This window comes from Triticum dicoccoides, chromosome 2A, assembly GCF_002162155.2.
Source record: "Triticum dicoccoides isolate Atlit2015 ecotype Zavitan chromosome 2A, WEW_v2.0, whole genome shotgun sequence".
NCBI lineage: Eukaryota > Viridiplantae > Streptophyta > Magnoliopsida > Poales > Poaceae > Triticum > Triticum dicoccoides.
The window spans coordinates 685906120-685928262 of NC_041382.1; the positions used below are offsets into that span (position 1 = coordinate 685906120).

The window sequence follows — 22143 nt, forward strand, 5'->3', positions numbered from 1 at the left end:
CGTCCGAGCCCTGGCGCGAGTCGAGTAGAGGGGAGGAAGAAGACGGTGACTGCCGGAGGTGAGGCCCAGATCAAGACCAAGACCAAGAGGCTGGTTTCTTCGGTCATTGTGCGAGCGAGGCCTCGTCAAGAACGGCGCCGCAGCCGAAGCCACATCTAGCCAACCACGGCGACACGCCGGGACCACGGACGAGACCCCAGCTACTTTCGAGTTTGACATGGGAAGCTACGTACGGTTGGCGTGGCCAATGGAAGAGCAAAGGTTGATGCGTCTAAATGGACATGGCGTGCAGTGTAGGAGTAAGGTTAGCTAGATCTCTTTTAAACTGTATATATGTATATTGCTATCCTAGCAGGTGCCAGGTTGTGCATTTTCAAAGTAAAATTCGCTTTCGGTTTTTCCAACGGCCGTACATGCGTACCGCGGTCAACACAGCCAACTGTTTTTTTTTGAAGTAACTGCCAACTGGTATTAAATTTGCCGATTTATTTAGCACCAACTGAACTCGGGAAGACTGGTGGCAACTGTTGGTGGATCCACGGCCATGATCGATGCGTCCAAATCCGTCCAGCTCTCTGATTACCAGCAATCCAGCATTGGCCAAAGAATGATGAGCGCCTGTAGAATCTGTCGCGCGGAAACTTATCAACATTGAATCGATCTTCAGAACATCCTTCGGTTTCTTGCCGCTTGATCGTTGGATCAGTCCTCCTTGTCCCGCTAGTAGTATTTTGTTAGCACATCAAAATCATCCACTTGGCGCCGCACAGCCGCCTTGCTCCATCAATATTGACCGCTTGTCCCTGTACGGCTTGCCACTGCAGCAGCACCATACGCAGTTGCTCCAAATTATGTCCCCTCCATGGAGTGCACCTACGCAGTTGTTCCAAATTATGTTCCCTCCGTAGTTTCTTAACGGTTGAAGATCGGCCAGAGGTACAATCCGTACGTACGTACGGGCCTCCATGGTTAATTAGGGCATCCCCAAGGGTAAACTTCGAAATTTCAGCCCATTTGCGCTTAAAAAAAATACTGGTTGCCCAAGGACGCCCCCCGTTTCTTCCCTTCTCATATGTCCAGCCTATTTTATTTTTATTTTCAATCAAAATTGAATAGTCGAAAGTTATAGGTTGAACATATAAATAAATAGTTTGACATAAATAAAATTCGGAGTACATAGTTCAAACATAAACAATGGAATAATACCACGAATCTATTGGTTTTCATGATGTCTCCAGAAGTGCTCCACAAGATCATTGAGAAGTTGTTGACGCACTTCTTGACCTTGAAGTTTTCGATGTGTCTCGAGAAAATGTGCAACCTGCTTGGCCTCTTGTTTCGGGAGGTGGATGTGTCCGGGGGCCTTGCTCCGGGTGGAGGCGAAGGGGGGAGAAGGTTGATTTGGGAAGGTTTTAGGGTGGGGCTGGCTTGTCTAGGCCGATGTGGCGGACATTTTCGGGCCTGTCCATCTTTCGAGTCTAGATAGAAGTGCAGCCACTTTTCATCAGAATTCGCCCAAAGGAACTCTCAGCTAAACTACCCCTAAAAAAACTCTTAGCTAAACTAATATTTTCTGGTATGCATCAAAGGAGATCTGTTGGTGGTTGCCCGCATATAGGCCACTTCGAAGCCTGACCCAGATTCAAAGCTGGTGGAGTGGTGGGCTCTCGACACAACCATTGAGTTTGTGGCTTTAGTTGCCTATCCCAGCTTTTTACAGATCTTGATGCAACCCCGTCCGAATGGATGGTGTAGGTACAATTGCATTTCCCTGACACAGTTTCATTAATCTTATAACTACGCAACTCTAGTCTTTATATGCTATATGCGACGGTGTGCATGTACATATATGTCTAGTTTGTGATTCTTTTAAAAGAATATGCATATGTAGACCATTTTGTTTCGAATCATACAATCTGACATGGTCCGTGTCGCTCTCAGCGGCACGGTCGGGTTGGCCGAGCAGGCATTGTAATATTTTTTCTAAAAAAAGCAACACCATTAGATTATTTACTTTTGGGTTAGTTAGATACTCCCTCCACCTTATATTAATTGATGCTGAAATGGATGTATCTAGATGTATTTCAGTGCTAGATACATATATTTCAGCGTCAACTATGATGGAGGGAGTACATGTCACTGCAATTCTTGCCGATTTGGAAAGTTTTGCTGCAACTTTCATCCAGATTTTTGCAAATGCAAGAATTACAATTGCATATATCTACCTAATCATTTTTTCACTTCATTTAAAAGGGTGTTTTTGTAACAAGGCAAAAGATTTGCCATTTCATTCATTAAGAAAGAAGTTTAGACAAAACCCATCGAGCATGGAAATAAAAGCTACTCTCGTGGCACTACAATACTCAAATGCTTGGTGCCCGCCAAAGCCCATAATGAAACCTCCTCTTTGATCTTGGAGATAATAACCGTAGAGGAAGAGGCCGTGTCGCGAAAGACTCAAGCATTGCGCTTTGTCCATATTTTCCATGAATTAGCAGCATCAAGGAGGCAAGCGATCTGAAAGATCCATGACAAACCTAAAGATTACCATGCCACAAATCGTTGACCAAAGCCATCGTGGCCGAATGGGTTGGTGAAATGCCAATGCCAATCCACGACAATATATCGCTCGAAATGCGCCTCGCGAAGCGACATTGGAAAAGGTCCAAACCACCATACTTCTTCAGCCTACAAACAAGGTCCCAATTAATTTTGCACTTTCCTCCATATACCTTATCGGTGCCCGCCCAAAGATAGGCACATCAAATACTGTCGATCTTCTTTCTAACCTCAACCGGGATGTCCAAGGGTGTGAGATGGTAGATGGCAATGGATGTGAGAACAACTTTGACAAGGACAATCCGCCCCGCAGAGGCGATGTGTCTTTAAATGCAAGGGGGTAGCTTGCCGGCGACCTTATCCTTCAAATGTTGAAAGTGGATTCTTTTAAGGCGCTTGACAGACAGGGGGAGGACAAGGTATCCCATTGGAAAGGATGTTCGCACGGCCAGGAATGAGAAGAGGATGTCGTCAATGTTGACATTGTCACATTGGATGGGAGCCATAAGGTTTTTGGAGCAATTTGTGACAAGGCCAATCACCTCATCAAAGGAGTCAGGAGTTGCAACAAGGAATTGAATATCCTCCTTAATTGGTGCCACAAAGACGACAACATCATCATCATATAGAGATGCATGAATTATCGGGGTCCTCGCATGTCGGGGATGAAGCTGGCCTTGAGTCGTGGCCTAGTTTTGGATGTGATGCAAAGGTTCGATTGCCAATACAAAGAGGAGAGGGGTGTCGGTGTCAAAACCGACAAATCTCGGGTAGGGGGGCTAAGTTGTGAGTCTAAGGATCAATGGTAACAAGGGACAAGGGGGACACGACGTTTACCCAGGTTCGGGCCCTCTCAAAGGAGGTAAAACCCTACATCCTGCTTGATTGTATCCAATGAGTATAGGGATTACAAGAGTTGATCTACCTCGAGATCGTAGTGGCCAACCCTAGTAGTCTAGCCTATGATTATTCCGATGATGTCTACGGACTAAACCCCTCCAGTTTATATACACACCAGAGGGGCCTAGGGTTGTACAGAGTTGGTTTACAGAGGAAGGAAATAGTACACCCGGACACCAAACTTGCCATCCATGCACATAGGAGTCCTATCTGGACACGGGGGATAATCTTCTGCTTTGTCTTCACAGCCCATCAGTCTGGCCCATATCGAATAGACCGGATACCTAAGGACCCCCTAATTGAGGACTCCCTCAAGGGGAGAGCCCACCTTGTCAAGGATCTCGACCATGCTTCAACACATCTCCAATCACACCATTGATGAACACTCGCGAATATGTTGTGGATAGGAGGGCCAAAACCCACTCTCTAAAGAGACTTGGGAAGCCATGGTGTCTCAAGAGCTCCATCAGAAAATCCCATCTCACTGAGTCAAAAGCTTTCCTGATGTCGATCTTGAAAAGTGACATATATATTTTTTGTGCGGTGGAAACATCTTGCCAAATTTTGTACGCACATGAAGTTATCGTGAATTCTTCTCTTCTTACTAAAACACTTTGGGCATTGGAGACAAGAGTAGGCATGTGTGTAGCAAGGCGAGTGGCAATAACTTTTGCAATAATATTGGTAATGACATGTATGAGGCTGATAGGTCGGAAGTCCGCCCCATCCTTCTTTAGAATGAGGGCAATATTCGCCGACTTGAGTCAATGGAAGTTGGAAGTATGTAAGCTTGAAAAGTGGTTGACAACAAGCATGATGTCCCCTTTGATGATATACCAACTATCCTTAAAGAAATCCCCAGAGAACCCATCGAGCCCTGTCGCTTTATCAATGGGAAGATCGAAGATGGCAGCCTTGACTTCGTCCTTGGTAAAAACAGCCCCAAGGTCCAAGAGGTTGCAAGTGGCAGCGGGGATATTCTCCAAATTTATGTCATTGGCCCGGGGTGAGCCTCGCTTGATGACCTCAGCAAAGTGTTCTTCAATGCTGGACTTTTGTGCTCGTGATTGGTGACCCAACCATTGTCGTGTTTGAGGCGATGGATGAAGTTTTACCTCCTTCTATGGTTGACCCGGAGATGAAAAAACTGAGTGTGAGCATCCCCCTCCTTGAGATTGGTGATTCTAGAGCTCTGTTTTTTGCATGCCTTTTCAAGCACAATCAATCCAACCACTTTCCGCTTTAGCCTTCTTCTAATGTCACGCTCGTCGACACTCAAGGTCCTATGCCCTTGAGCTGCATCCAACCATAGGATAATCTCGAGGACCATGTGAATTTGCACTTTCGAATGGGCAAATATCGTCTTGCTCCACTTTCTAAGCTTCTAACTTGTTATTTTGAGCTTATGAAAAAGGGCATGGTAAGGATCGGTATGTTGCATCCCTTCATTCCAAGCCTTCTGAACCACTTCCTTGAAGCCGGGCATCTTGATCCAAAAGTTCTCAAAGCGGAAAAACTATGTCCTCGACGACCTCTTATCATTCGCAAGGAGAAGTGGGCTGTGGTTAGAAATGGATGAAGGGAGGGCGTGTAGGATGTGGGTGCCAAATTCGATATCAGAAACATTGCAAAAAAAAGTTGTCAAGCTTGCTCGAAGTTGGGTTAGCGCGCTCATTGCTCCATGTAAAATTTCCATTTTGGAGATGAATCTCCTTCAGCTCACAGGCATTGAGTGCATTCCGGAAGCGCACAATGCGACCTTGATCCACATTTGCTTTATTCTTGTCCCTAGCCCGATATATTTGGTTGAAATCATCGAAGACCAGCCAGTTTCGTGAAGAAATGGCACCTGTGGTATCCTTAGTGAAGAAAATACAGTCTGACCTATAATTCATTCAAACAGTTTTTCTATATAACAAGATGTTATTTCATCATGAAACTTCACACAAGAGTAGAATGGTCGACCACGTTTGATACCCAAAAATTCTATTTTTAATTACTTTTTCTAGTATTATTTTGACTTTAATTTTCATATTGGGTTCTCGGGTACTTTTTTTTAGGGGCGGTTCTCGGGTACCTAGGAGTTCAAAGTACACGCAGGTACCTAGGAGTTCAATTAGTACAGCGATAGAGTACTTACAGATTAAACTGACTGGGAGGGTTGTCCGTTAGCACGCAAGTTCGGCACACACATATGTCGCCACCTCTATATTAGTTACCCAGCGTACGTATACCGGTATACGAACGTAGCGTCGCAGCCCAATTGGAGTATACATACACACTGCGTGCTGGTTTGGAGCGGTGCAACACAGTGATCTTCGCGCGTCACAGAGCTCGTCGCCTGGTACTTGGCTTTGATCGACCATGGCGGCCGGCCCAGATTTTGTCAACCACGGCCGTACGCGCTCAGTGCAAGTGCGGACGAACACGTCCGCCACGACGGGAATCGAGTGGTTCAGCTCGGGGATCAGATGCCCCTCTCGACGCATCTGCATGCCATACACTGAAGCGTGCACGCCGTATCTGCTAGCTCAATATAAAGACTGAACCGGTGCACGGTGCACCGCCACTGCCTCTAGTTCCTCCGCTCCACACCGGCTTGTAGCACGGCAAGACAAGGCTAACCCCAGCGGACCGATGGAGGCGCTCCTGGCTGCACTCCCTGCGGGTGGCGGCGGAGCGGTGGCTGCCGCCGTTGGAGGGCTGGCCGCGGCGGCCGCGGTCGCCGGAGTCCGGATGGGGAACAAGGAACGGGCCAACACGCCCCCAGGTAGCCATGATCTCACTGAATCTTTTCGTGCTCTATTGTTGTTAATACGCTGCTTCTTTCGCTGTGGAAGTGTGAGAGTGGTTTTTCTACACTCAGGACATTTCTCCCACGATTGAAAACATAGCAAATAATAAAACTTTGTGACTCCAATAGGTGCTTGCAAAATTGGGTTGCCAAATGACATCCGAGGTGTTCTGTACAAAAAGTAAAACTGTGCTCGAACGTATCTGCACTGTTCAAGCATTACGTCGTCTGTATGCAGATCATTTGATGTTATTTGGTCACCAAATTTTGCAACCTAAAATATTTGTTCATAATCAATGCTATGGCGTAACAGATTTTCTTTTTTACTATTTGTTTTGATTTTACTGTTTATCGTAAGTGCAATGAACTTGGGTGTAGCCACTACTTTTTCGCTGTGAAATTTCTTGGAGCCTTTTTGTGACTAGGGAAAACACGTACAGGCGCAAGCCCTACTAATCACACGCCCTAATTTATGGTGAACGAGGATAATCCATTAAGAATTTCACTAAATTTTCACTTCATGTTTCCAACATCAATTTAGGCCCCACACAGAATAACTTTTCTTTATTTCAAGGCTTAACAGCAGCGTAAAGTTTAGCACATAATGCTACTACTTAAATTAATAGTTAATTTTCCCCCTAATTCCATAACTAAATAGATGATCTCTAATAATGCATTTCTCTATACATGCGAACATCTTCACCTCAAACCATGTACAAATAAGATCCACCTTAACATGCAACTGTGCTTGCGAAAAGCTGAGCTATTTCCATTCTTTTATCCCAGTTATAGTTATTATTATTTTAAAAACTATACATTAGTCAAATACTATAAATCTTATGTATTTACAGTTTAATTATCATAGTATTAATCCAAATATCAGTCGGTATTTCATACAATCAAATATCATTGACATATATATATAGCAACCAATTCCTGCATCAACCCACATGGTATCATCTAGTTACATACCATAATTTAATGTCCTTAACACTTGCTGGTAGTGAATAAGGTATATAGCAAAGAAAAAAAAACTTAGAATTGGGTTGAAGAGAGAGAGAGAGAGAGAGAGAGAGAGAGAGAGAGAGTTGATGTATCCACCTTTGTGTCTAATAGGCGCTAGGAATGTGAATGCTCTAAATATGACAATAGTTACTAATCCTAACCCCCAACAAAAATGCACCCGGACAACTTATACAATATATAATATCGTAGTGAATTCTCAAGAAATTTCTAGTTCATAATCAATTTTGACTCGTTTTACGCAGAATAACTTCTTTTCATTTCATCTTTCATTCTTTGTATTGTGAGCAATAACTGCTAATCCTCAGCCCTAGGAATCATGTACATTTAGAAGTTTAAAAACACTACAAAGTTGTAGTACTATGTGCAGTAGGATGGTAAGATTTTCAAGATCAAACTCATTCATATTGGGAAGATTTAAAGGGTTCATCAACATAAGTAGTACTTCTTATCATTCATGAATACTTACCAAAGATTTATACTTCAAACCATTTATGTATGCTTTATAATTGTATGATTATAGCCTCGTGTAACATTAATTGATGAAAAATACGTGAGAAAAGAAGAAGAAGAAGAAATGTTGCATGGTTATGATCTCCATGGATCGAGCCTGTTATCATCCATGTTGACTAATTGTCAGACTGCCCTATCTTAAATATCAATCCTTGCCTTCAAAAAGAATAATACCAATTCTACATCAAGTAAAAATGTTAATCCTCTTTTTTTCTATTTAACTGAATGCAGCCGTTCCTAGTTTACCTATAATTGGAAACCTGCTTCAACTGACGGAAAAGAAGCCGCATAAAACATTTGCAAAATGGTCTGATATTTATGGGCCAATATACACAATAAGGACTGGGGCTTCATCTGTAGCTGTGGTCAACTCAACTGAAGTAGCCAAGGAGGTAATTGAAATTTCAATTTTCATCTTTCTTAGATTCAATTAATAATGTATTCTTTTTTTTGCGGGGAAATTAATAATGTATTCTTATATATGTAGAAACATAAAATCATTTTTGCAATTCTAGGTAATTGTACAGTTTGGCATTTTAGTTATCTCTCCATTAATTTTGTAACATGAATTACCAAGTCCATGATTATCTTAGCATATCTTGTACTTCGACGACAATTTTTTTTTTTTGCTACAAGGGTTCCTTTTCACCCCAGTACTTGAAGTTTACAGCTAATATGAAGGTTATTTTGATCTCTCTCATTTTGTCATTCTGGAGACAAATAAGGATTCTGACAAGTATTGTCACATGAAAATGATGCAACCGCTTTGTTACTTGACCTCCTTTCTCAAACAACTACCTAAAAGGCAGCACACACTAAAACACCGAACATGCATATATTGTTTTCTTGATAACATTCGTTTTTTTTAATAGAAAAAAGAGGGTAAAAAACTCTATCCTATGCATAGAGAGATGCACACAGCTTTCTCTTATTGCGAGGCCTTGACATCTAACATCTCACACGGGATACAAAAGGCCAAGGCCAAAACAGGGCTACAAGCCTACAACAACCGCAAGAAAAATATTACATGCTGCCTCCTGCTTCACTAGTTATGTTAACGGACCGTCATCCATATCGGTTGAATACACCCTAGCTACCATCTCTCCTAGATTTGACCCAGAATCCATAGATGCTCAGTCCTCCTCGCGTTGACGGATCCAACCGGTATCCTTGGATATAACATGTACAACATCAGGAACTTTCGTCCTTTTAAAAACACAATCATTGCAATACATATAGCCAAAACTAAGCAATGCAAAAGTAGAAAAGAAAAACATAGCAGCATGGTAGAAATATCTCAAAATTGACTCGTATTTTGCAGGCAATGGTTGCGAAATTCTCATCCATATCTACTCGAAAGCTACCTAAAGCATTATCGGTGTTGAGTCGTGATAAAACAATGGTTGCTACATGTGACTATGGTGACTTCCACAAAATGGTGAAGCGCTTTGTTATGGCGGGTTTGTTGGGTTCTTCTGCTCAGGTATGAGTCAAAACAATTTCAAAATTGTACAATTTATCATACCACCTCTCAAATACACTTGCAAGTTCAGTTAGCTAAGATTTAACAATGCGGGGTGTGCTTCAACAATGAGATGCTTGCAGAGACAATTTCGGGAGACGAGAAACATGATGATGGACAACATGTTAACCACCTTTCATACATTGGTGGCTGATGACCCACATGCTCCTCGGAACTTTCGACAAGTTTTCAAGGAGGAGCTATTCCGCTTATCGTTGATCCAGGTTAGTCTCTCAGAGAATTGAACTTGCGACCTTTCCACCGGCGGGGAGGTTGAGGGAGTGTTATACCACTAGGCTAGGAGGTCATTTTGGTTAAACTGTGGTTCAACATGTATAAATATCTAGGTGAAAATATTAGGATTCAAAAATTGATTTAAATTTCGTCCAAAAGTTGTTCTGTATTTTTGGTTCCTGTGCTAACCGAGTATTTTGGTGCCCCACGAGAAAAAATCATCCTTCGGAATCCAAAACCTTGGTTTCTCTACAAACACCATGATTTAATTAGTCTGCCTACACGATAGCACCACACTTTCTTAATTTGAACAGTAAGGATGGTATGGGTCGTCGTTCATGCATGCTGCACTTTCAGGGTTTAGGTGAGGATGTGAGTTCAGTTTATGTGAAGGAGTTTGGACGGGACATATCAAAGGATGAAATCTACCAGATCATTGTGGCTGACATGATGATGTGCGTCACTGAGATTGATTGGAGGGATTTCTTCCCGTACCTCAGCTGGATTCCAAACAAGAGCTTTGATACAGCAGTTGCTACCACAGAATCTAGGCGAACCACGGTGATGCGAGCGTTGATCGATCAGCAGAAGGAAAGAATTGCGCGTGGCAAGGTGGCAGCAATCTACCTATATATATACTAATACCTCTGTACACTAATATAAGACGTTTTTTGCAGTTTAATTTGAACTGTAAAAACATCTTACATTAGTGTACAGAGGAAGTAGCTTTTAGCAGACGTATGTTTGTTCATTGATGAAGTGATGATAACGCAATCAATTTGTGATATGCAGGCAAAGACATCCTATCTGGACTTTTTGTTGGCAGAGAACACATTGACAGATGACCAAGTAACGATGCTGGTGTGGGAGTCAATCATAGAGGGTGCAGATACTACTTTGGTGACGACCGAGTGGGCTATGTACGAGCTTGCCAAGAACCCCGAAAAACAGGCAAGCTGAGCTACCCTTCTAGTAATAAGTACTTGTTGCCCTCGGGGATGCATTTTTAACACCAGATTTCTCATGGCACGCCATGGCAGGATCGTCTCTACCGGGAGATCCAGGAGGTGTGCGGCGAGGACATGGTGACGGAGGATCATCTTCCTCGGTTGCCGTACCTGAATGCCGTGTTCCACGAGACGCTGCGGCGCCATTCTCCTGTCTCGCTTCTGCCTCCAAGGTTCGTCCATGAGACCACCACACTGGCCGGCTACGATGTCCCAGCCGGAACAGAGGTACTCATATGACTCCACACTTCAGTAATATTTTTCTCACGTGACTGAATGCTACTCTCATCATAACGGAAGTGAAGTGCTGTCTGTTCACTAAAATGGCGTATATATATATTTCGGCCGTTGCCACCTGCCAGGTGATCGTCAATGTGTACGCCTGCAACATGGACAAGAAAGAGTGGGAGGAGCCCGAGGAGTGGAGGCCGGAGAGGTTCCTGAACGACGGTAGGTTCGACGTCGCGGACATGTACAAGACCATTGCATTCGGCGCCGGGAGGAGGGTCTGTGCCGGGAGCGCGCAGGCGACGGGCATTTCGTGTGCCGCCATGGCGAGGTTCGTGCAGGAGTTCGTTTGGACGCTCAAGGAGGGCGACGAGGACAAGGTGGACACCGTCCAGCTCATGGGCTACAAGCTCCACCCCCTCTACGTGTATCTCTCGCCGAGGAGAGGGAGGCAGTGAAGGGCAGTTCTGGTTTGCTTGTTTGACAGTGGAGTTGTCCAAACAAGATAATATGGGTGCATGTTTTAATGATTTACCTCAATAATTTGTTCGGATTTTTACACTGTTTGCCTTGTGATTATTGCGCCGGACCTTTTGGGGTTCAAGTCGGAACCAAAAACAAGACTGTAGCACGGTCACAGCTGCTTGGTTGGTTTTCGTAACATCAAATTATTGCAGAGCAATGTGTTCAACACGGCGACGGTCAATATTTTTTAGATAACGGGATCTTTTACTAAGGAACAATGTGTTCAATGCTAGCAACAATCACATACTTTTTAATACATAGAGGTAGAGATGCATATATGGCATAACTTTTTTTTAGAAAATAGACACAAGAAGCACCCAGCTTTAAATTAGTAAAGCCAACAGAGGCCAAGTAACCACAACGTTAAAGTCTTGCAAACCAGATAGTAAAAAGGAAACAAGGTACATATCGCGACTCGAAATGAGCGCAGGAACATTAAGAATCGCCTTGGTGAGACTCGGGAGCTCCTGTGGATAGCATGAAGATGTTTGATCTTGAGAAGGATACCTGATGCTGCTTCACAATCATTCTTCTTCCCTAGTGGACGCCATTGCTGAAAAACTAGAGACGATTTAAAGATATAATTAGCAGGGTGAGATGGGATGGTCCCTTCAATGGCTAGTTTGTTGCGAGTATTCCATAGCGCCAAGCTAAAGCACTAAACGGTCTCCAACCTAAGCGGCATTGTTGGCCGCAAGAATTGTTGAGAAGCGCAAGGATATCTAACATTGAATTTGGGCTCCAAGATTGCCCAAAACACAACTCCACAGGGATTTCGTTGGAGCACATTGGAAAATAATATGATTGGAGTTCTCCGGGGAGCCATAGAGAGCACAACACCTATGGTCCGAACCATAACATTTTTGTGGGTTTAGAGCTGAGGATAGGCGATCCAAAGTCACTTGACAAAGGAAAATACGAACTTTGAGGGGCACTTGAGTTGCCCACAAGCCTTTGACATACCGAACCTTGGGGCCTCGCACCAACTTGGCATTGGTGGATATGATAGAGAAGATGCCCGAGAGCTCTATCTCCTAGCTGATCGAGTCTTTGATAGAACTAAGAGTAATGTGATCAATTAAAGAACGTAGGTTGTCTAAAGCTAACGACTCCACCGGCGAGAGAGATCTAAAAAGACTACGGTGGCGGAACCGGAAGCGGAAACTTCACAGATGAGGGCCTGCAGCTTGGCCACCATAAGAACATGGAAGGATATAAGGCATAAAGAGGTTTATCCGAAACCCAAGCCGATAGCCAGAATTTCGTATCTTTCCCATTCCCAAATGTGAATTTCACCCTTTAAGTTAAAATAACTTGTTTACATTTCTAAATCCCTTTCCAGATCGATGACCCCTTCACATTGCACACAAAGAAGGAGCAGTTCGGGAAGTACTTTGCTGCAAGGATCCTAACTCAAAGCCCATTATCATTTTGCGAGATTTTCCAGATCCATTTGGCAATAAGGTCAAAGTTCATCTCTCTCGAGTTGGAAATGCCTAATCCTTCCTAGTTTTTCGGGCGACAAAGATCAGCCCATCTGATCATATGGTATTTGTGTTTTTTGTTTCCGCTTCCCAGAAAAAAAACCTAGCCCACACTTTATTAAATTTCGCATGCACCCCTTCTCCTAAAATGAACAATCTCATTGCAAAAATAGGAATGACCGAGAGGCAAGCATTAGTTAGAGTAAACGTATCTGCTGAAGACATGAGCTTCCCTTGTCACGGATCACAATGGTGAATGACGTCAAATGTGGGATCCCAGTCCACTTCCATAAGAAATTTATGCGCACAAGAGCCCAAGATAAGCGATGGCAAAGACGTCTATTCTGCAGTTGAGCGGTTATATAGCATAACTTACTATAATGTTTATTACAAAGTTGCCAATCAATGCCTCACCAAAAAGTGGAATACAAAAAATCAAGGCAATCCAGCAAAATAAGGACGTAACATGTCAACAAATACCACTCTAAATACTACGAAACCCATCACTGGTATGCTATCCATATCGGGGACATAAACTCCCTATTAAGGTGCTCGAACTTCTTGGTCTCATGTTACATCGCCTCCTTGTGTCACACCTTTTTTAGGAACACCGATGATCGCAACAAACTGGTAATTGAAGACAATACCATTTCTGCATAGCCAAATAGACAAAAACACGTTGCCGCCATGACCAAAATAAGTGGACTTAACAGTTTACACCCCCGCATCATAGCCATGACCTAAATTATGACCACATTGGTGATATCGAAAGTTAAGTACACAACGAGCCATCCAATAAAGGGTTAATTTGATAAATGCCACTCAAATTCTGGCGATTCCGAGAAACGCCACTGCAATTTTCAAAACTTTGAAAAATGTCATTTTTAGTGGCATTTTTCAAAGTCTGCAGTGGCGCTTTCCAAAGTTTATAAATTTTGCAGTGATATTTTTCAAAGTTTGGAAATTGCAGTGGCGTTTCTTGGAATCGCCAAAATTCAAGTGCCATTTATCCAATTAACCCTCCAATTAAATGCCAGCCCACAATAAAAACATTGTATTTCCTGCTCATAATAGAAGCTACATTGTGTGCCCCGGCCATTTGCATTTAATCAAATTGTCCTTAGTAAAGATGACTTCTCGACATAGAAACTAAAGGAATACCGTGTTATGTAGAGGTAATTTATATCATAATCATTTAGATGTAAATCCAACTAGTGTATCCAATAATGCCGAATACACTAAGTGCATAGAAAAAAAATCCAGTGGTATGTAGCTCATCCTAGCTACTTAAACAAGTCCTGCTCCCAAAGTTAGTTTTGCCTCTGTAACTTTGTGGGACAATCTCATTCCGGTCTACGAAAATACTGACCAATTTGGTCACTCATTGCGTACTTCTTTTACTTCCAAATCTTGAACACTAAGGCCGCCTTGGTCTCTAGGAGTACACAAAATCTACGACGTGCTAAATGGTATTTTGTATGCTGATTTGACTGCCACAATAAGTAAGAACAACAAAAATCTAACCTCTTCCAAACCCCATTTGGGATCTAAAAAAAGGAGATCACAAAGATTGGGAGGCTGCTTGACACTTAATTAATTAAGAACAAACATCCATGATAGGATAAGTTTTTGGATCGCTAACTCGGGCGCTTCTCTAAATTATCTTTTTGAATGCCAAGGTTCCTAATAGGAAATGAACCATGCCAGCAACACAAAAGGTATATATACTCTTATATGGGGTTATCCATCTTTTTTCCTGCAAGAGTAGAGTCCAGATTAGTAGAAACAGAAGGGGGCCATGATGTAAGCAACTGCCTGAAAAGTAGTCTCCCAAGTCTTGTAAGCAACAACTTATTAATGTCGCAGCATCTACATGTGCACCATGTTCTTACACTTGTTCAAGGCTATTTGCCCCAGGGCCTATAGCTATGCCTTTGGCGGCGTCTCATGCCTCAAACGATGCGTCAATTCTCATTTTGCCCACCATAACCTAATTGTTGCGTCACTACCAAACACTTTATATATTGCTGAATCCAAAACCTGGATGAATAATTGGGTAGCACATGAATGCATGTTGAAGCCAACCAGCTCTAACGAGATGGTATGACAAACACACAACTTAGGACGTACACAATGAAAACAACCTAAGTGCCTGACAAGTCTTTAGACAAGAGAAGGTTTGTTATTTACTCCCTCCATCTCATAATATAAGAGCGTGTTTTACACCAGTGTAGTGTCAAAAACGCTCTTATATTATGGGACAGAGGGAGTAGTTAATTAGTTTTCTTATAGAAACATGCAAATTCACCTAATGTGGAAAACAAAAGCAATTGATCTCACCATAGTTCAATTATTGCATATCAATACGCCTCCGGGAAGGAAGAAGGGACACATACAAAGTGAACTATGCTAAAAACATTAATACAAGTTAGACGAACTTGATGGTGTTGGTGCGATGGAGCAGTAGAACCCTTCCCTAGGATTGAGGAGCCTCTCGACCCACATGATGACGTGTTTCCCAGTGGGTATACTTGACTAGAAGACCCAAGGTGGGCCTCACCAAGTCACCATGTCTAGGAAGACGTTGAACTGCCACTCATTCATCACATCAATCACCAGTTGCACCAAATAATTGGCATATTGGTGGATCATCATACCCTACATGACCAAGCAACCACGCAAAGATTAGTCATGTACTCCCTTCGTCCGAAAATACTTGTCATCAAAATGGACAAAAAAGGATGTATCTAAAACTAAAATACATCTAGATACATCCACTTTTATTCATTTTGATGACAAGTATTTCCGGACAGAGGGAGTACATCTCACAAGGCATGTAGACTAACATAAGTAAGATCTTAAGAGGCAGAGCTCGTAAACGGTCTTGTATCCTAGGAAAGCATCTCTCTCTCTCTCTCTCTCTCTCTTGTCCCATGGGTCGCTCCTCCGACTCATGGGGCGAATGTCGCCGCCGCCCGAGGAACCCTCCCCAGCGCTCCTTCCCCTTGCCGGCCTCTGGCCGGCCCGCGGCGACGATGGGGCGCCTCCTCTCCTCTCCCATGCTCCTTCACGAGCCCCTCCCTCTCTCACCATGTTCGAGCTGGATCTCGCCCCTGCTGTCTCCTCCCCTCACGGCGGTCGTGGCCTGCTGCAAGGAGGTGCATCCCTCGTCGACAGTGGAGGTGTGGTGAGCTGCTCCCACCGGGTCCTGGTGGCACGACTCTGTGTGGGTGGCTGGCGGTCATGGAGGTAGTTCCAGGCCACCGCTAGAGGCTGGATCCGCCGGATCCCGTGGGCTCCAGATTCGATCTGGTGGCATCCTTGGGCAATGGCCCATCCCTCGTGGGTGGCCTCCGCGGCTGCTTTCTTCTGGGTGCCTGATTCCCAGATCTAGGGTCCGTCTCCATGTGGGTGCAAAGGGCAAGCTTTGGGTGTAGTGGTTGGCGGATTTGCGCCTGTACGGTAGTATGGCGGCCGGCTGCGTGCTTGCGGTCCACCGCCATGTGGGTGGTGGATGAGGGTGGTTTCTGTTGGTCGCCGGAACAGCGGTTCAGGACGGTGGGCACGGTGACACCATTTCGGCGGGTGTCGCCGTGCGTGTGCTCGTATGTCACCTTAGCCGCTTGGGCAGCGAGGTGGTCCATTTGGGGGCATCCGTCGTGCAGGTGTGTTCTTTACAGCCACCCTGCTTGCTCCGGGCATCGTCTGCATCTTGCCTTAGCCACCCATGGCTGATGGACCTGGTTGGTGCAGTCTTTTCCCGAGCGGAAGTTTTTCCCGACGGTGTCGGTGCCGGTGATAGCGACGCTTCTGTGTGCTGTTCCCCTCTTTGGAGGTGTCACCGTGGGTGACCTGCATCCACCATGGGCTCTAGGTGAAAACTCTTGGTTTGACATGTTCCAGACACGGGCGGTGGCGGCGTTGTGGCGGCGTTTCCTCCTTGGAGGTTGCGTCCTGTGAGCAAGGTCCCATTTTACTGGTTTTTGGGGTAATTTGTGTGGATGACAATTTCTCCTCGCCATGTGGCGAGCCATGCTTCAACGGTTGCGCACTGTTGAGGATCTAGGATCGGCAAGGTGGATGTGCTCGAAGGCCTCCCTCTGTTGTCTTGGCATCAGCTTCCATTTGCACTCTAGGGTGGTGAGCACTCCACCGCCCGATGGTGCGGCGCCCTTCAAGCCAGGGCGAGGAGCTAGGGGGCTCCTTCTGACGATGGAACAAGATGGCACTGATCTGCCGGACGCACAGGCGATGGCAATGGCGAAGCTTCCTCTGTCGGCTGGTCTCCTTCTTGAGTTAGCTTCCTTTGCAGCGTTGGTCCTCCGATCATGTTTCGAGGGCTCTAATGTCTTGAAGTTCTGTTTTTTGAGCCTTGTTGCTGCTCCAGGGCATCCATGTGTCTTGCCGGAGTTTTTCTTTTGTTTTGCTGTATAGTGGTGTATTGTTGGGTTGATTGTAAGGGTTTTATCAATTCCAGCCTCTTTTATAAAAAGTGGCAGAGACCAAGAAATGATCGGTAGTTTGACCACCGCCTGCACACAGGATCTCATCTATGACTAGCTTGTGATCGTTGTAGCTGCCGTAGATTAGGCACTTCGACTTTGGAAGAGTGCTTTTGGTGGTTCATATGGGTCCTTTTTCCGAAAAAGGGAGCAAGCTGGGAGGGGTGCAGGCAACCAAACTAAGTTTAAAACAGTCAGTCAAGCATTACCTCAGTCAAGCTCTACTCAGTCACAGATGCAGGGAGGCAAAAATTAATGAAGGTGACCAAACAAGCCCTTGGGGTCTGCTCTATGTATAGAGAAATGCAAGGAACATGTGTGATCTATTGCATAAAGTGGCCTACTAGTGGGCTCCAATAATACTAGAGGCAACCACCCGCTTGGACGTGTCATTCTTGAATCATGGGATTAACTCTTTTTTCTCTAACAGGTTATTGTGGTCGGTTGTTTCATTTTGGTTTTCTCTACACTCTGGATTTTAATTATGTTCTCGCGGTGTGTTTCTTTCATTCATATATCGCGTCGGGTTGTATGATATTTGTTCTGAGAGGAGAGTGGAGTTGTTAAGCACGTGGTTGTGGTGTCTTTATATGTTTCGGCTTTGGTGTCAGTCGACGGTGGTTGTCTGAGCCCCTTGGAAGCGATTACTCCACATTGAAATAGTGGAATTGCTGCTATGATCCTCACATGGGCCTGCCCATGAATCTATCGCTCGCTCAGCTCCGCTCCCTGCTTCGATCGCTCACTCAGCTTTTCCCCGCTCGCTCAGTATCTTAAGTATAAGCTCAGTATCTTAGTATATATGTATTGCAAGTGTACAAGCTGCGTAAATGGATGTTTAGATTGGATTAGCGAAGAATAATATACGGAATTGCTAAATCTTAGTCGATTGAGATTTAACCAAGTCTCAGTCGATGCTATATTCGTAGGATCTTACGAGAAGATCTGTGTAATTTTTCATTTTAGTTTTTTTTACTTACATGTTATATCACTTAACTTAGACTTGGTTAAGTCTCAGTGGACTAAGACATAGCCACAGCCAATAATATACATGCTCAGTTGCATAGTTCCAACAATTGCAGACTGTGCGACTGCGACTGCGACTGCGGAGGGACGGAGGTGGCTGCTAGGCATGCATCACGGCTAATTAAGAATACATTTTCAAAACAATTTCGAGCCCAGTTGAGAAATTCAGATAGCGAGGTTCGCGCGGCCGCGTTGACGGGCATACGGTGGGGATGTGGATGGTTTGCCTGCCATTAATTCTACACTAGCGGTCTTGTAGATGACGACCCACCACTGCCTGCAGGCGTAGGCTGGACCTGGTGTGCACGATGATCCCAAACACCTCGCCCATGTCCAGCGTCTCGCCACCCGGAACCGTCCAGTCAAAGTGGTACAGGAGGTTGGCCAGCACGAGCTCGATGGTCGTGGTCGCGAACAGGGCTCCAGGGCACTGCCTACGGCCAGCTCCAAATGGAATGAACTCCATCTGCGGCCCCTGCCTGTACTCCACGGTGCTCAGCTCCTCCTCGAACCTCTCCGGCCTGAACTCCGCGGCGTCCTCACCCCAGTGCACCGGGTCCCTCCCCACCGCGAAGGCGTTTATCGTGACGGCGGTGCCTTTGGGTATGTCGTAGCCCATGACCCGGCAGCTCTCCTGGCTCGCCCGGTGGATCAGCGCCGCGGAGGGGTGCAGCCTTAGCGTCTCCTTGACGACCATCCGAAGATAGTGCAGGTCGCCGAGGTCCGCGCTGGTGACGGTGGACCCACGGCCATGTCCTAGCTTCTTCTGTCGGACTTCGAGTTTCGCTCTTGCCATTGCGTGTGGGCTGCGGATGAGTTCTGCCATGGCCCATTCTAGCGTGGCAGCCGTCGTGTCGGTAGCAGCTCCAAATATGTCCTGGAATCATACGTACGTGTTGTAAATTGTTGAGTACGGAGTAAATTGCATGCACTAGATAGTTGACTAGTTCATGAAGTAAAACCATGGTGAAGGGCTAGCTAGAGCTCTGGTTGCATGTTAGTGACAGTATCGAGAAGCAGAATCGCTTACAAAGACGACGGCGCCGATGATCTCCGACGTCAGAGGGAAACCGAGGGTGTCTTCCTTGTGCAGCCTCAGGAGCACGTCGAGCAGGTCTTCGTCGTCTCTACCACCAGCAGAGCCATTACTTGGTTTTTTCTCCTTGCGCTCTTGGATGATGTCCCCCAGGATGCGCTGCACCCGGGCGTGGCTCCTCCGCACGTCGCGCGCGGCGCTGCTCAGCCACCGCACCAGCCGCGACGAGGGGAAAAGGTCCACCGGGCTGAACCCTCCCACGAGCATCGACACCGTGTCGAGCTCCCGGAGGTACTCCTCCTGCTGCCGACACTTTCCGCCGAACACCGCCCTCGCGATTATGTTGTTGCTCAGTTTGGTCAGCCCCTTTCCGACGTCGATGATGGGGGAGCCGGACGGCGAGGCGGCGGCGACCGACTCCACAAGGTGCGCGACCTCGCCCTGCTTGATGAACTCGATACGCTGCACCTGCCTCGCGCTGAGCAGCTCCATTACGCAGACCTTGCGCATCTGCCGCCAGTGCTCACCGTAGGGCGCGAAGATGAGGCCTTTGCCGCCGCAGCTGACGACGTCGAGCGTGGGGCCGCTCGGACGGGTCGCGAAGGCGAGGTCGTTCGTCTTGAGCACCTCCATCGCCGCCTCTGGGGTGGACACGATGACGTTGGGCACTTCGCCGAGCCTCAGCAGCATCAGCGGGCCGTGCCGACGCGACAGGCGGAGAAATGCCCGGTGCGGCGGCAGTTTCATGCCGATGAGGTGATGGAGGCTCCCGATGAAGGGGAGGTTCCATGGACCTGGAGGAAGCTTCGGTCCTGTCTCCTTAGTACCACCCATAGCCTGCCTCAGAATCAAAGACAAGAGAATCGTGGCTATGGCCATTAGACACAAACTTCCGCAAGAGAGTTGGTCCATGTCCATGGCGACTGGCGGTGGTAGGCCAGATCACCTGCCGAGCTTGGTCTCCCGTGTCCAACTACGTGCTGGAGTGTTATGTACTGTATTTGTAGCATATTGTGTACAGAGAAAAGTCCATATTTCAACCCTCAACTAACCACGTGGTTTGATTTTCAATCCCGATTTCTAAAACCGATCATATTTAACCTTCAACTTGTCACAGGATCCAGATTATTACTACCCTTGACTCAGTTTGGAGCTGGTCAAGCGGTTTTGACCCGGTCAAAGCTGACTGGACAGTCTAGTCACTATGCCACGCACGCACCAATCGGACCCTATCCCCATCTCCCTCTGGGCGAGACTTGCCTGCTCCCCCGATGTGCGCCCATCCGTGCTCCCGCATACGTGGCATGATTTGATTGAAACAAAATAAGGCCCTGCCTCATCCCTTAAAATCAAGGGGGGGAGGGGGGGAGATGATTAGATTAGAAAGAAAAAAGAGAAAAAGATAGACGTAGGATGAAGTGGGAGCACGGATGAGAGCATGGGGAGGAAGCAGGCAAGCCGTATCCCTTTCGATCACCGCCACACCACACACCCGACCCAGCCCACCCCGCCGCCGCCACCACCTGGGACGTGAGGAACACTGCCGCCCGCGGCCACCACCTCCACCGCCGGCGACCGGAGACCGGCCGCGCCGCAACACCACGGCTGGTTCGCCCTCTCTCCCCTCCCTTCCTCTCTCCCTCCCTTCCTCTCTCCCTGCGAGATGTTGTTGCTGCCATCGCCGGCGTGTTTCTATTGCTGAAACCCTAGTAATTGATATGTTCTTTGTTTTTTTCATGTCTTGTAGATTGAATGGATCCTCTGGATTTCTTGGTTGTGCGATTCCATTTCAATGGTGCATTTGTGCGTGACGGTCAGATTTTGGAATATGTTGGAGGTAGGGAGGAAATTGCTCATGTCGAGCGGCGCACTTTGTCCTTAGGCAGTATCATTGTTAATCTGAAAGGCATTCCAGTGTTGCTCGACGAGACATCATGCAAAGCAAGAAATGGCACAGGGAGTTCAAATACACCAACCCAGCAGTCTCCTGTGCAAGGCCAAGGTCCTGCTAGAAGCAAAGCATCATCAGCTGCTTCCAAACAGCCTGCTGCAAGCCAAACAGCAACAAGCAGCCAAGCACCATGCGCTAGTCAAGGTCCAGATATGGTAAGCTATCCATTCAATATGTACGAACAAACCTGATTACAGTACCATGTATATAACTAACATTTGTCATGTTTCTTATAGCCTTCAAGGCAGAGCAGCACTAGGCAGAGCAAGAGGAAGGCCACGGAGGAAATGCCGGCATCTAACCAAAAGAGAAGGTCGCCAACTAAAAGTAGCAGTAGGTCCAGCAATTTCTCTGGAAATACAATTAATGTGCAAAGAAGCTCCAATGTTAATGTGAATGTATTTACCGGCAATTCTAGCGCTAGAGCTAGCAGCAAAGTTGTCAAGGAGAGTGTTAGTGCTAGTGCCAGGCGCAAGGGCACGGGCAAGCGCAAGTATGCAGGGATTCGAAGCCTGCTAGGATTTGACCGTTGAATCAACTAGCAACATAGTTGTCTAGCAATGAACTTATGTGTATCAACATATTGATGCATCAAGATCCGTGCAAACACATTTGTCTTTTTTGTTTCTCTCAAACGACACAACATATGAACTTCAAATTTTGCAGAACAACAATACATTCTAACTACAATATAGGAAAAAACTTTCAGATTTTTTCATGCATTTTAAATACTTGAAATAATATTTTTATTCAAAGAAAATCTCATTTTGTATATTTATATCAGACCAAAAAATCTGAAAGTTTTTCACACATTGATGTTCTAATGTTTGTTCGGTCTG

General features: G+C 45.8%; 2 protein-coding genes across 2 annotated transcripts; one reads left to right on the top strand and one right to left on the bottom strand.

The window, feature by feature from the left end:
- The first annotated feature begins 6096 nt into the window (after nucleotides 1-6096).
- Nucleotides 6097-11238, top strand: LOC119351884 (ent-kaurene oxidase 2-like). Its single transcript, XM_037618666.1, has 8 exons — nucleotides 6097-6229; nucleotides 8021-8181; nucleotides 9111-9272; nucleotides 9395-9535; nucleotides 9903-10157; nucleotides 10338-10496; nucleotides 10586-10780; nucleotides 10915-11238. Exons 1-8 carry the CDS (start codon nucleotides 6097-6099, stop codon nucleotides 11236-11238), a joined length of 1530 nt encoding a protein of 509 aa, XP_037474563.1.
- A 7089-nt stretch (nucleotides 11239-18327) lies between these two features.
- Nucleotides 18328-20282, bottom strand: LOC119351885 (zealexin A1 synthase-like). Its single transcript, XM_037618667.1, has 2 exons — nucleotides 19348-20282; nucleotides 18328-19194 (listed from the first exon to the last, which is right to left on the bottom strand). Exons 1-2 carry the CDS (start codon nucleotides 20269-20271, stop codon nucleotides 18562-18564), a joined length of 1557 nt encoding a protein of 518 aa, XP_037474564.1. The 5' UTR covers nucleotides 20272-20282; the 3' UTR covers nucleotides 18328-18561.
- Between the last annotated feature and the right edge of the window lie 1861 nt (nucleotides 20283-22143).

What these genes read in the sequence shown, in the direction of transcription:
- LOC119351885 (XM_037618667.1), bottom strand. Translation starts at nt 20,271, where the DNA reads ATGGACATGGACCAACTCTCTTGCGGAAGTTTGTGTCTAATGGCCATA. An exon ending in TCATCGGCGCCGTCGTCTTT is followed by an intron (nt 19,195 to 19,347) that starts GTAAGCGATTCT and finishes GTATGATTCCAG; the next exon opens with GACATATTTGGAGCTGCTAC.
- LOC119351884 (XM_037618666.1), top strand. Translation starts at nt 6,097, where the DNA reads ATGGAGGCGCTCCTGGCTGCACTCCCTGCGGGTGGCGGCGGAGCGGTG. An exon ending in TGTTGGGTTCTTCTGCTCAG is followed by an intron (nt 9,273 to 9,394) that starts GTATGAGTCAAA and finishes AGATGCTTGCAG; the next exon opens with AGACAATTTCGGGAGACGAG. An exon ending in AAAGAATTGCGCGTGGCAAG is followed by an intron (nt 10,158 to 10,337) that starts GTGGCAGCAATC and finishes TGTGATATGCAG; the next exon opens with GCAAAGACATCCTATCTGGA.